General features: G+C 34.9%; 1 protein-coding gene and 1 long non-coding RNA gene across 2 annotated transcripts; both read right to left on the bottom strand.

The window, feature by feature from the left end:
- Positions 1-203: 203 nt before the first annotated feature.
- LOC140180581 (uncharacterized) lies at positions 204-7199 on the bottom strand. The gene is made up of 5 exons (XM_072221821.1): positions 6168-7199; positions 5865-5892; positions 696-753; positions 321-411; positions 204-239 (listed from the first exon to the last, which is right to left on the bottom strand). The coding sequence occupies exons 1-5, from the start codon at positions 7197-7199 to the stop codon at positions 204-206; spliced, it is 1245 nt and encodes a 414-aa protein (XP_072077922.1).
- Positions 7200-8012: 813 nt separating this feature from the next.
- On the bottom strand, positions 8013-9645 carry LOC112765504 (uncharacterized). The gene is made up of 4 exons (XR_011874737.1): positions 9590-9645; positions 9414-9473; positions 8580-8639; positions 8013-8220 (listed from the first exon to the last, which is right to left on the bottom strand). It is a non-coding gene; the product is annotated as an uncharacterized lncRNA (long non-coding RNA).
- Between the last annotated feature and the right edge of the window lie 3615 nt (positions 9646-13260).

The raw sequence follows: 13260 nt of genomic DNA, 5'->3' as shown, positions 1-13260 counted from the left end.
GCCACCATACATCCTCTCCTTGTCTTGTGGTGGTGAGGAACCGGTCAACATTGACAGGGTTATCAGACACTAGCTACTGGCCATCGAATTGGAATTTCACCCAATCAATATGGTGAAACCCAACAATGTTGAAATAGACAAGGGTACTACAGTCATCCATCTCCTGATTCTGCCTCCTTTCTCAACCAGTCCAGGCTGATGACCTACAAGGCTGGGTTATCGTACAGTGTCCACAAGAACTGCAAAATAAAGTGTAGTATACCTCATTACATAGAACCATAAATCGTTGAGAGACAATTAGATAAAATAACGTCACGTACCTCATGCAATTGCAACCAATCCAATAAAAGACGCCATCGGAGGACTCTTTGGTCAAACTGATCCTTACTCTGTTGGCCCATACCTATTAACCTGTGGACGTATGCAACAATAATAATGTCTCAATTTATGCAAGAAAAAGTTAAATTACATAAATGGAAAGGACAAAAACTGTATATAAAAGCAATTATTTCACAGCCAGGGAAAACGTCAAAATTTGTCTATCAAATGGGAACCACTGAGGAAATCTATGGTATATCCACGAGGCTAGTAGTGGAGTACATCCAGCAATGTCAGTGGTAGATCGATGTGCTGTAGAGCATAACGAGTGATACGTCCATGCAAGCACAACAAATCCCTAAGAGAGACTATGACACCTCTCAAAGTCCTCGAATGATGGCAGCCACTTGATATGAACCTGATTGTTTGACTTGTCTATCATCAAGTAACCCCCAATCAGTAACATAATGTAACACTTCATGTACTGTCGGAGGGTGGTTGCATCTGCAGTAGCTGGCATATGCCGTACTCAGTCCCTAAGCCATGTCAGCTTAATGAAAAATGGCTCCTTTCTCTATGCCTCCAGCTGCTGAGTATGAGAAGGCCTGGCACCAAGGAGCTCCTTTATCCACTCCTAGGTCGGATGCTAGTACCATATTTGAAAATCTCGCAAGCACCCACCCACTGACTATTTGTGCGTGCATAATCCAAAGTGGTAGTCAACATCTTGCAGGGTGATGGTGCACTCACGCCAAGTCTGGTGGAAAGTGTGGATCTCTGGATACCAACGATCCATGAATGCAGTAGTCAGGGGTTGTCAAAGACAAAGTTCCTGAGCTGCATCGTGTCGCCAAACCCAACCTCTCTCAAGTAAGGGAGAATGGCGTCCAATGGTGTAAGAGTGTAGCTCACTCACCTAGGGAATAGTAGGCGAGGCCTTTGTTAAAAAATAAAACATTTCAATAATAAATCTATTTCAAAAGTAAAAATTTATATTTTTAAATAAAAAGATAAAAATTATAATAAACAATTATTTCACATTTCATGATTTAGTTGGATTCAGAATAATTAACTTTAAAAATTAAACATTTAAAAAATTTATCCAACAGCATTGCAACAAATTATTCAGTAAAACAAGTTATCTAGCATATTCAAAATTAAAATTAAAAATATAACATTCAAATTAAAGAAATAAAAAACGTAATAAATATTTACTAACTAAATTAAATTAACTAATAAATTAAACTAAATTAATTAATTAATATTTATTAAGAATATATTCCACCACCTAATAGATACTAAATCTATAAAAGTATTCTAACTATAACTATATGCTTATTTAACTAAAACAGAAAAATAACAACACTAACCTAGAAGTCGATCGCTCTAGCGATATACCACGTTGCATTCAGGCGGTTGATATCATTATCTCGTGCATCTGCGTGTGCCATAATGTACGAGTACCTCAATAATATCAACAAAAATGTTCGAGGAGGGAGAAAGAAAGTAAAAAATGGTTTGAAACTGACAACAGTCACGTTGTAAACGACTTACTTATATAGGCGCGTTTCTTGCTAAGTGTAAACGAATAAGCTTTTGCATATTTCGTTTACACTGTAAACGAAATAATCTCTGTTTCACAATACGTGTACAAACGTGATACTGCAATAACAAACGTGAGTTATCTTATTTACAGTGTAAATGAGATAATTAAAAGAATATAAATTGATAAATAAGCTACAAATTATATACATAGATATGTAAATAAAATATTTAATTTATTTATTCAAAAAATTTCCATATTTTGGCCTCTAATAAATTTATTGCTAACCAATAATTTTTAAATGATTCCTGTTTAACAAATTAGTCTCTTTGTTTATTAAAAGAAATCCATTTGTCTTGTAGTGATATTTTTGAGACTTAATTTTCTTATAAATAAATTTTGGTGAAGAATAGAATTGGACGAAAAATAAAATTTTTTATTGGTAGAAAAGAAATATTGTACATAAAAAAGTTTTTTATAATTTTTTTTTACTAAAAAATAATATTAACGTCTTACTAAAACTTTATTCTTTACCATAACATTATCCTTGTACTATAATAAAATTTATTAGGGCCTAATATATATTTTATAGTTTTGATTGATGAAAGCAATTCTCAAAATTTTATAGTGAATAAAAATTTATTAGAGGTTCTTTGAGAATTAATTTAAACACAACTAGAAAATTGATTAATACAGATAGATTTATAGACAGATCTAGTCTTTATTACAGACAGATTTTTGGTTACCGACGGATTTTTACCAGTTACCGACGGATTTTCCCTCTGTAAATTCTCCATCCATTTCCCACAGGCGACGAACTTTCCGACGGATTTTCTGTCTGTAATTACAGACGGATTTTTCGACGGATTTTCTGTCCATAATTACAGACGGATTTTCAGACGAATTTTTTGTCTATAATTACAGACGGATTTTTCGATAGATTTTTCGTCTGTAATTTGAACTTTGGAAAATCATCTCACACTCTGATTACAGACAAAAAATCCGTCTGTAAATCCGTCAGTAAGGTAAAATAATTTTTTTTTTAATTTTTCCATTGCAAAATAAATACTTTAGGTTTGTTTTCTAAATTTACTCCATCAAACACTGTAAATTGAAAAAAGAAAGCCAAAAGTCACATAAATAAACATAATATTCATTACATGATACCTATAAAATTGGATGTTATTTTTCAACATCATTGGCCAATATCTCACTGTCTTAATAAAAAGATACAACAACAACAACAACAACAACAAAGCCTTGTCCCACTAAGTGGGGTCGGCTACATGAATCAAACGACGCCATTGTGCTCTGTCATGTATCATGTCTACAGAGAGACCGTTTACATGTAGATCTCGTTTGACCACCTCATGGATGGTCTTCTTAGGTCTTCCTCTGCCTTTCGCCCTTTGTCCATCTTCCATCTCATCCACCCTCCTGACTGGATGTTCTATTGGTCTTCTTCTCACATGTCCAAACCACCTGAGACGCGATTCAACCATCTTTTCCACAATGGGTGCTACTCCAACTCTTTCCCTTATATCTTCATTCCTTATTTTATCCAATCGCGTATGACCACTCATCCATCTCAACATCTTCATCTCTGCCACACTCAGCTTATGTTCGTGCTCCCCTTTAGCCGCCCAACACTCCGTACCATAGCGGTGCGAAAGAATTTACCTTTAAGTTTTAAAGGCACTTTTTTGTCGCATATAAAACCGGATGCACTCCGTCATTTTGACCAACCTGCTTGGATCCTATGATTTATATCCTGTTCAATCTCTCCATTATCCTGTATGATGCACCCAAGATACTTAAAACTTTTAACTTTTCGTAGGATGTTTTCTCCAATCTTCACCTCTATATTGGGGTTTTCCCTTCTCAGACTGAACTTACATTCCATATATTCCGTCTTGCTACGGCTTATGCGCAGACCATACACTTCTAGAGCTTCTCTCCATAACTCTAACTTCTTATTTAGGTCTTCCCTTGACTCTCCCATAAGGACGATATCATCGGCAAAAAGCATGCACCATGGCACAGGCTCTTGGATGTGCTCTGTGAGTACTTCCAAGACTAATGTGAAAAGGTATGGACTTAAGGAGGATCCCTGGTGTAATCCTATACCAATAGGGAATTCCTCTGTCACACCACCTTGAGTCTTCACACTAGTTGTGGCCCCATCATACATGTCTTTAATTGCCCGAATATATGCGATCCTTACTCTCCTCTTTTCTAAAACCTTCCATAAGACCTCCCTTGGTACCCTATCATATGCTTTTTCCAAGTCAATAAACACCATATGTAGATCCCTTTTATTACTACGATACCTTTCCATCATCCTTCTTAATAGGTATATCGCTTCAGTGGTAGATCTGCCTGGCATAAATCCAAATTGGTTCTCTGTTACTTGTGTCTCTTTTCTCAACCTCCGTTCTATCACCCTTTCCCATAACTTCATAGTATGACTCATAAGCTTAATCCCTCTATAGTTTCCGCAACTTTGTATATCTCCCTTATTCTTGTAGATAGGTACCAAGGTGCTCTTTCTCCACTCATCAGGCATCTTCTTTGACCTTAAAATCTCATTAAAAAGCATGGTTAACCAGTTGATGCCTTTTTCTCCAAGACCCTTCCAAACCTCAATCGGAATATTATCAGGTCCTACTGCCCTGCCATTTTTCATCTGCTTTAGAGCCTCTTTTACCTCGAAGCCTCGAATCCTTCGATAGTAGTCAAAGTTTTGATCTTCTTCCCTTGTGCATAATCGACTAAGGCTCGGAAGAGTCTTCTGTCCCTCATTAAATAACTCGTAGAAGTAGCTCTTCCACCTTTCATTAATCTTCTCCTCTTGAGCCAATATCTCTCCATCCTTATCCTTTATGCACTTAACCTGATCCAAATCTCTCGTTCTTCTTTCCCGAATCTTTGCGATTCTATATATACCTTTTTCTCCTTCTTTCGTGCCCAAAGACTGGTAGAGACTCTCATATGCTCTTGTTCTTGCTTCGCTTACAGCCACTTTTGTCTCTTTCTTAGCCGCCTTATATTTTTCCCAATTATATGCATTGCAGCATAAAGACCACTCTTTAAAGCATTCCCTTTTTATCTTTATCTTTTCTTGTATACTCGCATTCCACCACCAGGACTCCTTGTCTCTTGGTCCTATTCCTTTAGATTCACCAAAACTTTCTTTTGCTGTTCTTCTAATAACTTCTGCCATCTCCCTCCACATCTCTTCCGCGCTTCCATTTCCATCCCACTTTGCCTCTTCTCCTACCCGTCTTAGGAAGCTTCTTTGTTCCTCACCTTTCATCCGCCACCACCTCGTCCTTGGGTTCTTCGTATGATGTCTTTTCCTCAACTTTTGCTCAACGCGAAAATCCATGACGAGCACCCTATGTTGTGTTGTCAAGCTCTCTCCCGGGATAATTTTACAGTTAATGCAAAATTTCTGGTCGACTCTCCTCAACAAGAAGAAGTCGATTTGAGAGCTTGTCATGCCACTCTTATAGGTTATAAGATGTTCGTCTCTCTTTTTAAAACATGTATTTGTGATGAGAAGATCAAAGGTTGAGGAAAAGTCCAAAATAGTTTTACCCTCGGCATTGATCACCCTGAAACCATGGCCTCCGTGAATACTCCCATATCCAGTCACTTCTCTCCCCACATGGCCATTTAAATCTCCTCCTAAGAAAATCCTATCTCCCAAAGGTATGCCTTGAACCAAACTCTCTAGAATAAAAAGATACCCAAAAAAAATAAGATGACCATCTTAATGTTACATGAATGTCACAAATTACACTTAGCACTTAAAGATAGAATAATCTAAAATATTAATAGATAACTAAATTGCATCGGCAGCATCAAGCTTCACATTGAAAGTTAATCTTGACATCTCCTGACTGAAATAGAATCAAAACCCGAATTGGAATTGGAGTGAATTGGAATGCTTGAATAAAAATAAAGCATATTATACAATGAAGAAGATTGAGAAGCAAACCTGTGTCATCAGGAATCATGACATTTTCCTGCACCATACAATCAAAAGGAAAAATAATTAGGCATGCATAAGAAACACCATTATAGATTGTTAGAGAAAGATAAGCAGTGCATTTTCAAACACATCCTACTATAGACTTGGCATAAATTTCATTTTACATTGTACAATGTCATTGAAACAAACCTGGAATGCTTTCTTGCCAGTTATAAGTTATAACATGTGTCAAATGTTAATAGGAATAATCTAACTCTAATAGGAAATCTCAAAAAGGGCAAACATTTTAAGGTAAATTGCAGAACTTACTTCATTGTGATCTACAAAAGGACTCTTAATAGCTGACGTCTCGGGCCACATTGTACTTTGTACTCCATCTTCTTGATAGAGTGGATGTTCTGTATCATTCAAATAACCCTCTTTCTCATCTGAAACAAGCAGTGCAAACTCTGGACGATCTACTTCAGTATTTTCACCAACTATACAACCAGACAGTGTGTCCTTGTCATGGGCAATCTTATCCTCATTTTTATTACAATTTTCTTCTGTAGGTAGGTCTCCATTAAAGAAAGCCTGATTATTAGGATATTCATTGGCTTCCTGAGGACCAGCAGTCAAGGGTGCACATAAACCATTGTCTTCCAATCCATCTGTTTGAACTTCTATTCTAACTTCCATACTATGTTCTGCAATTTCAATAGCATTTACCCCACTTTTATTATTGACTTTATCCTCAGCAAGCCCTTCCTCTAGAATAGATATATTCAAATTTTGATCAGATGGGATGCCCATCTCTGTATGGATAGAATCAACAAGATCATTGGTTTTATCCGCAACAGGGTTGTTTTCAAAAAGTTCATTTAAGGATGAAGATTCATGCCCAGTTCCAGGGGCAACACATAAGTTTTCGGCTTCAGAGATCTCAATATTTACTCCGGCATTATTCATTTCAGCATCCTGAGAACCATGAGGCTCCTTTGCAAAATGTTCATGAGCATCAGTATCATGAGATCCCAAGTTAACTTCAGATTGGTGGTTCTCAGACAAAACAGAGATCTCATTAGGCTGCACTTCTGCTACTTCTTGGGGTTGGACACTCACAGGAACAACATTTCCTTCTGCGTCATGAGTTTCGGCCTTTGTTCTAGAAAAGGACTCCAGATCGTTTGTTTTTTCATTGACAGAACTATCCAAACCATCATCAATCACCTTGATACCAGAGAAAATACCCTCATCATTGTTACTATTATCATCAACGACATCATCATCAGCTACAGAATTAGATGAGGCGATGAAATACACATCCTCGGCCTCTGTTTTATGATTGAATCTGGAGCACATGACGGTACAAACACCATTAGAATATGAAAGCCTCCAGGTTAGGATCACGCAAATAAGTGTCTGCTTGGTCTGTGACGCTAAAATACATAGTATTAGAAACAGAATAGGCCCATGTTCTCTAATATATTCAAATAAACATGCATTACTTTATGAAAAAAAAGGATTCTCAGTATGCAGTATACTTGAAAAGGTTTAAATGCTACACCTCATTTGGCATAAACATGCTAATTTGGTATAGACTGCACAGCTCATAAAACGAGCTTTCTTCAATCAGGAGTGGAACAAAACCATCTTGAAATTGACATACAAACTAGACTCTAAGACTTGTCATGCATCTTTGAGGTCTTTGAATGAAAATGATAGAAATAAGCATGTTAAAGAAACAAGGGTATAAGAGTTTACTTACAGGTCTGCCAGGGGAACCATACCAAAACCATGGAAATCATCTATCTCGAAACCCCGTGAAGAAATAAGACTTTTTGCAGCAAAGTATTGTTCTATACCAAAAAATGTTGGGTTAAGCCTTGAAGGCGCTGAATCCAATAGGGGAAAACTATTATCTTTCCAATCCCACAGATAAGAGCTTTGTCTTCTTGTACCGTCTGCCTACAACTGTAAGAGATCAAAACATTTTCATGAACAGAAAAGCATCATAGTTTAAACACCCTCCACTAAAGGGATTGCAATAGAGTGACTACCACACACAGAATCAGCTTCCAACCAAACAATTAATTTTGACTACAAGACTAAAATAGGGTGACATAAGACGTTTGAGGCGAAAAATAGAACATTTCAAACGTTAGGGATGAAATTAGAACTTAGCCGCAAAGTTAGAGACTATAACAGTACTATAATGTAATATACAAGGAACAGACCAAAAGTATAAGTAGCTTAAACACAAAACTCCAGATCTGCATAATTAGCATCCATGTTCCGAAGCACCACTAGGAATCAAGAAGGATACAGATGTATGACCAGCTCGTAGAGTTTTATAGAGGCATGGCTGGCGAATGTCAATAATCTTTCAAAGACATTTCAATCAATAATGAAAGGGATGAAATTAGAAGCATACAGAATAAAACAAATAATATATCAAATTAGAATGGAAAAAGAAATTAGTTTTAAATCGTAAATGTGATTTCCATGTTCTCAGGAAAGTATAACCTAACTTTTGTTTTTGTTTAATGAGAGAATAGAGTAAGAAAACTTTGGTGAATGTCACCAACAGGAAATCAAAGAAATTTTAGGTGTCCAAACTCCAAAGGTCATGATGATCCCAATCAAAGTACCAAATATGAAAGGATAGCTCATAACAACTGATATACGTGGTATTGCATAGGAGAAATCAGACAGCACATGTTTAATAAATATGAAGCATACCTTCACCTCACCACTATCATCAGCTGCAGCAAGAAATGAGGATTTCAAGTTGCATACAACCTGCAAGACCATGAAAATTTGAACCATAAAGCCTCTCCTTAACAAATGAAAGTGCACCTCCAGCTTTTTTTTTCTTTTAAAAAAAGGAGAGAGACAAGAGAGGGGGGAGAAAAGAAAGTGCACCTCCATACAAGGAATCAAGGATAGCAGGATCAGTTTGTATTATAGTAGAATGGAAGAATGTGCAAGCAAATATTAGTTCAGGTATAATGTTGCAATCCAATTTAACGATTCAATGGTTTGTGTAGATCAAGAAACCACAGAACCAAATTAGTGCTCACAACAATGATTAAAATCCATTTCAAAATCTCATGCAAGAAAACCAAAAGACAAACATGGCATCTCAAACAAACACTACACTTAACATTTCTGAGCTACATGTAGAAGAGAGTGTGAAGTAGTGTCTACAAATACACCACAATTCATTTTATATTAATTTTTCTATTTACCACTTGTCCAACTAAATGACTTGGCATTTATAAAGTTTAGGAGAATTTGACAAATATTTGCAAGAGAAAACACTAGAATAAGAAACTGATGGGAAAATTATGCATCGTAAAATGCTAAAATAGGTGAGGCAAAACCATGAAAATGTTACATTATTCATTCAGCCTTTTATATTAACCTGTGTTATGCAAGCATTTATTTACAGGTGGGAAATCAGATATATAAGACACAGCGTTTCATTTTCACATGCCAAGAGAGCAGCAGAAACACTCAATAAGATCAAGAAAATGCATAGCAATATAACTGAATACAAGTTATACTGTTTACCTTGTTTATCTCCTCTTTGTTATAATTATAATTCTCCAGTAGCTTCCATTCTTTTGTGGCCTTCAGCAGGACAGAACATAATATACAGGGACTCAGTATAGAAAGTGGAACGCAGAAGAGTGTATGATTTTGTAAAACTGGAAATCAAGCCTCTTTGTTGCCCATAAATTGCTTACCAGACGCACATCAAAACACTTGATTTCTGTTCCTGAGGAGGCATAAATCATATCTTTATTCCATGTTTTCAAGCAAAAGTACTTTTGTCAACTAAAACATTTTACTTCTTAGGGAATATAAAGTATTAGTTAATGGTGTAGGAGTTGTTAAATTTAGGATCACAAACATGTTAACAGGCTGTTCATAAAAGAAGTTATATTGGAAGCCCTCAATGAAGACTATCAAGCCAAAGAATACATATGAAACCGCATGATTTATCTTTCAAGCTGCCACTAAGTTCTTGTATCATTAATCTTTTGAGTAAAGGTATTAACATGTTATTAGTGTAAAGATGCACCACCAAGCACAACTATTTGCAATCAGTAAAAGATTAGTTAATCACTTTTCAGCTTGAAAGAAAGAGTTTATGACTAGAATCCCTTGTGAAACAGATACTAAAACAAATATTAAGAACAAATGACATTTAAAAGAAGAAAATGGTCTCACCAGTCTTGAAACACAAGGAAGTGACGGGTTCCACGCTAACATCCATAACCAGTGTCGCCACATCTTTGCACCGCATGTCAAACTAGCAAACACGACAATCCTTTTATTTCAATATTTTCAATTAAGAAACAGATAAAAATCAATGCGTTAAATCAGAACAAAACAGTTAAATTTATAAATTGGAGATCTCAAGATAAAAGTGGAAGCCATGATGAATGAATCTCACCCCAACTAAACCGAATAGATGGTTGCAAATGTTGTGAGAGTAAGATTGATAATGTTGTTCCTAGGGTTTGCAAAACTTGTGAGAGTAAGATTGATAAAGTGAGCTCGGAGAGTGTGAGACAGAGTGAGCTCGTGATGAGAGTTTGAGACAGAGTTACCTAAAATCAGAGAAGAGAAGGGGCAACAGCCAAAAACGGCGAGGAGCAGTGAATCAGAAACGACGCACGGTGAGGAGGGGAGGAACCCTTCGCGACGGCGACGCCACGAGCTCAACTCAAAACTTTGTGCGGCGGCGAGGAGAGGAGGAACGATGCGAAGAGGGCCGAGTAGAGCTTCCCCAGATGACGAAGGCACCCAAGGTCTATCCCCGCTGGCGGCGACAGCATCTTCTACCGGAGGAGAAGAGTTCTCGACGACAACTTTGAAGAGGGATGAGGGTGAAAATGAGTTCATAGGTCAGGAGTGTGAATGGAGCTCGATAGGGTAGTGACAAAATTAGGGTTAACTCAATATTTTCGACGGAAAATTTTAAATTGCAGACGGATTTTCCGTCTGTAATAATTTAATGAAACACAGTATTTTGTCTATTTAATTACAGACGGATTTTTCGTCTGTAACCATTTTTTACGAAAAAAAAATAATTTTACCGACGAATTCTGTTTTCCGTCTGTAATTTATGTTAATTCATTTTTTTTGTTTTCCGACAAAAAATCTCTTTGAAATTCCGTCTGTATTTCCGTAGGATAAAATCCGTCGAAAATATCCGTCTGTAATAACTAATTTTTTAGTAGTAAAATATTATTTTATAAAAATCTTACATAAATTTTATGAAATAGATAAAAATTCTTATCCAATACTATTTTCGTTCCCAAAAGTTTCTGACTAAAGGATTAATATAATACCTATTATATACAGTTACATACCACCTTAAAGGATTAAGCTTAATCGATCGCACATTAACTGTGTCGCACATTTCTATTATAAAAAAGACCTGACATCATGAAAAATAAAAACGGAAATCATTTCCATTCATATATTGCCAAAATATCAAGTTATGTACAATTTTGGTTATACTTTATAGGGAGATTTGCTTTTCTTTCTTTTTCTTGTTACTTAGAAAGTAGGCAAAGGATTCGGTGCCCTTCCTCAAGAAAAGATTACTGATGCCTCTTCCCAAAGAAGAGGAAACATCCATTTGAATTTATGAAAAATAAAAATGTTAATAAATATATTCATAAAAAAATAAATTTATCTTATGTTACGAAAGATATTTTTTGTTTATCAGTACTTAAGCAGTAAATCCTCCTTCACTCTCTTAATTTCTCTTCTTACGTGGTAATTAAACCTCCAAGTTGGATTCCTAATTTTTTCACAAAAATTTAGTAGTTTATTTTAGACAAAAAATTTGGACAAAATAATAATTAGGTCGTTTTTAAGAAATAAATTCGTGCATTCATCATTCTATCTTATCAGAGTTTAAATGTCATCATGACCATACTTAATTAGAGATAATTCAAGAACTACTATTTAACGGTCAAAAACTACTTTTATCTTTATTGCATCTCTGCTTTATCATTATCAACATGGGTCTTATAAAACTCTAAATTTTTAAAAATTAAATTATTAGTTATTTGAAATTTATGATATTTATTTATGATTTTATTGTAAAAAAAATTATCTTACAAAAGTAATTAAAACAGAGTTACGAAATTTTGAGATTTAAAATTAATTAAAACTCATCATTTTCATAGTAATAGAGTATTTTTTAATTTATAATTTAAAATTTTAGTGATTGAAAAATAATAAAAATTTTATATAATTTAATTTGAATATTGAAATTTTAAATTTTATTTTATGAATAAAAGAAAAGTTATTTAATTATCTCCAATTTTTTAATTAAAAATACATATTTAAAAATAATAATTTGTAAATTGATGAATAAATAGTATTTTTATAGATAATTGTTATTGAATTAAATTTAGTTTTCAATTACTACATTACCCCTAATTTTATTAAAAATGTCTATCCTAACAGTAATTTTCAATTTGGTTCCCAAAACAAACCTAATTTGACCATATCCTTAACTTTATCACTACACCTAACCGCCACTCTCACTTCTCCTCACACACACCCACGCAAACAAAAAAGAAAGAAACGAGAAGGAGAGTTGTGACAAGAAGAAGAGGGGAAGGAAGGAGGGACGGCGCCGGTGGGATTGGAAGCCGCCGTCATCATTGAGCACGAACAAAGAGGAAGAGAGAGACGAAAGAGAGAGAGGCCAAACAAAGATATAATATGTGATATATATATATATATATATATATATATATATATATATATATATATGTGACTTATTTAGTGTTTAACCATTTATCTTTGATTAATATTATTATAACAAAGATACATGTGACTTTATGAGAATAATATAGCTTGAATTTTGGTCATCTGAAAATTTAATGAGTTCACGCCACGAACTAAAGAATGCTAGTAATAAGGATGATAAAAAAAATCAGCTGAAAATGGATTACTTCCGATTTAAGGCTAGATGGAGACCCGTAAAATCCCATGGGTGAAGATCCGACCACGTGAAATGAGCGCGGACATAGATACTTGCCCACGGAATCAGTTAAATTCACGCGAATATGAAATTACTGATTTATCCTAATTTATATATACATAAATCAATTTTTTGAATTAGTAACCCTAATTCCTGCCTCCAATTTGAATTCTTCTTTTTTCTTCTAGACCACTTTCTCTGCCTAATTTGAATGCTAGTAATCAATTTATATATAACTCACTTTCTCTGCCTCTCAAGTCTGTCACTGCGTCATCGTCACTTAATTAGTCTCGCCACCAAAAAAAAATTATGTTACGTTATTATGTTAAAAGATGTTTTTATATTTTTTTGAAATGTTATTTTTCATAATAAATATTATGAATTGTGTTGAATTATACTTAA

Source organism: Arachis hypogaea, chromosome 17, assembly GCF_003086295.3.
Source record: "Arachis hypogaea cultivar Tifrunner chromosome 17, arahy.Tifrunner.gnm2.J5K5, whole genome shotgun sequence".
In the NCBI taxonomy this organism is placed as follows: domain Eukaryota; kingdom Viridiplantae; phylum Streptophyta; class Magnoliopsida; order Fabales; family Fabaceae; genus Arachis; species Arachis hypogaea.
Note: the sequence above shows the minus strand (reverse complement) of the source record. Positions and strands in the feature narration are given on the sequence as shown.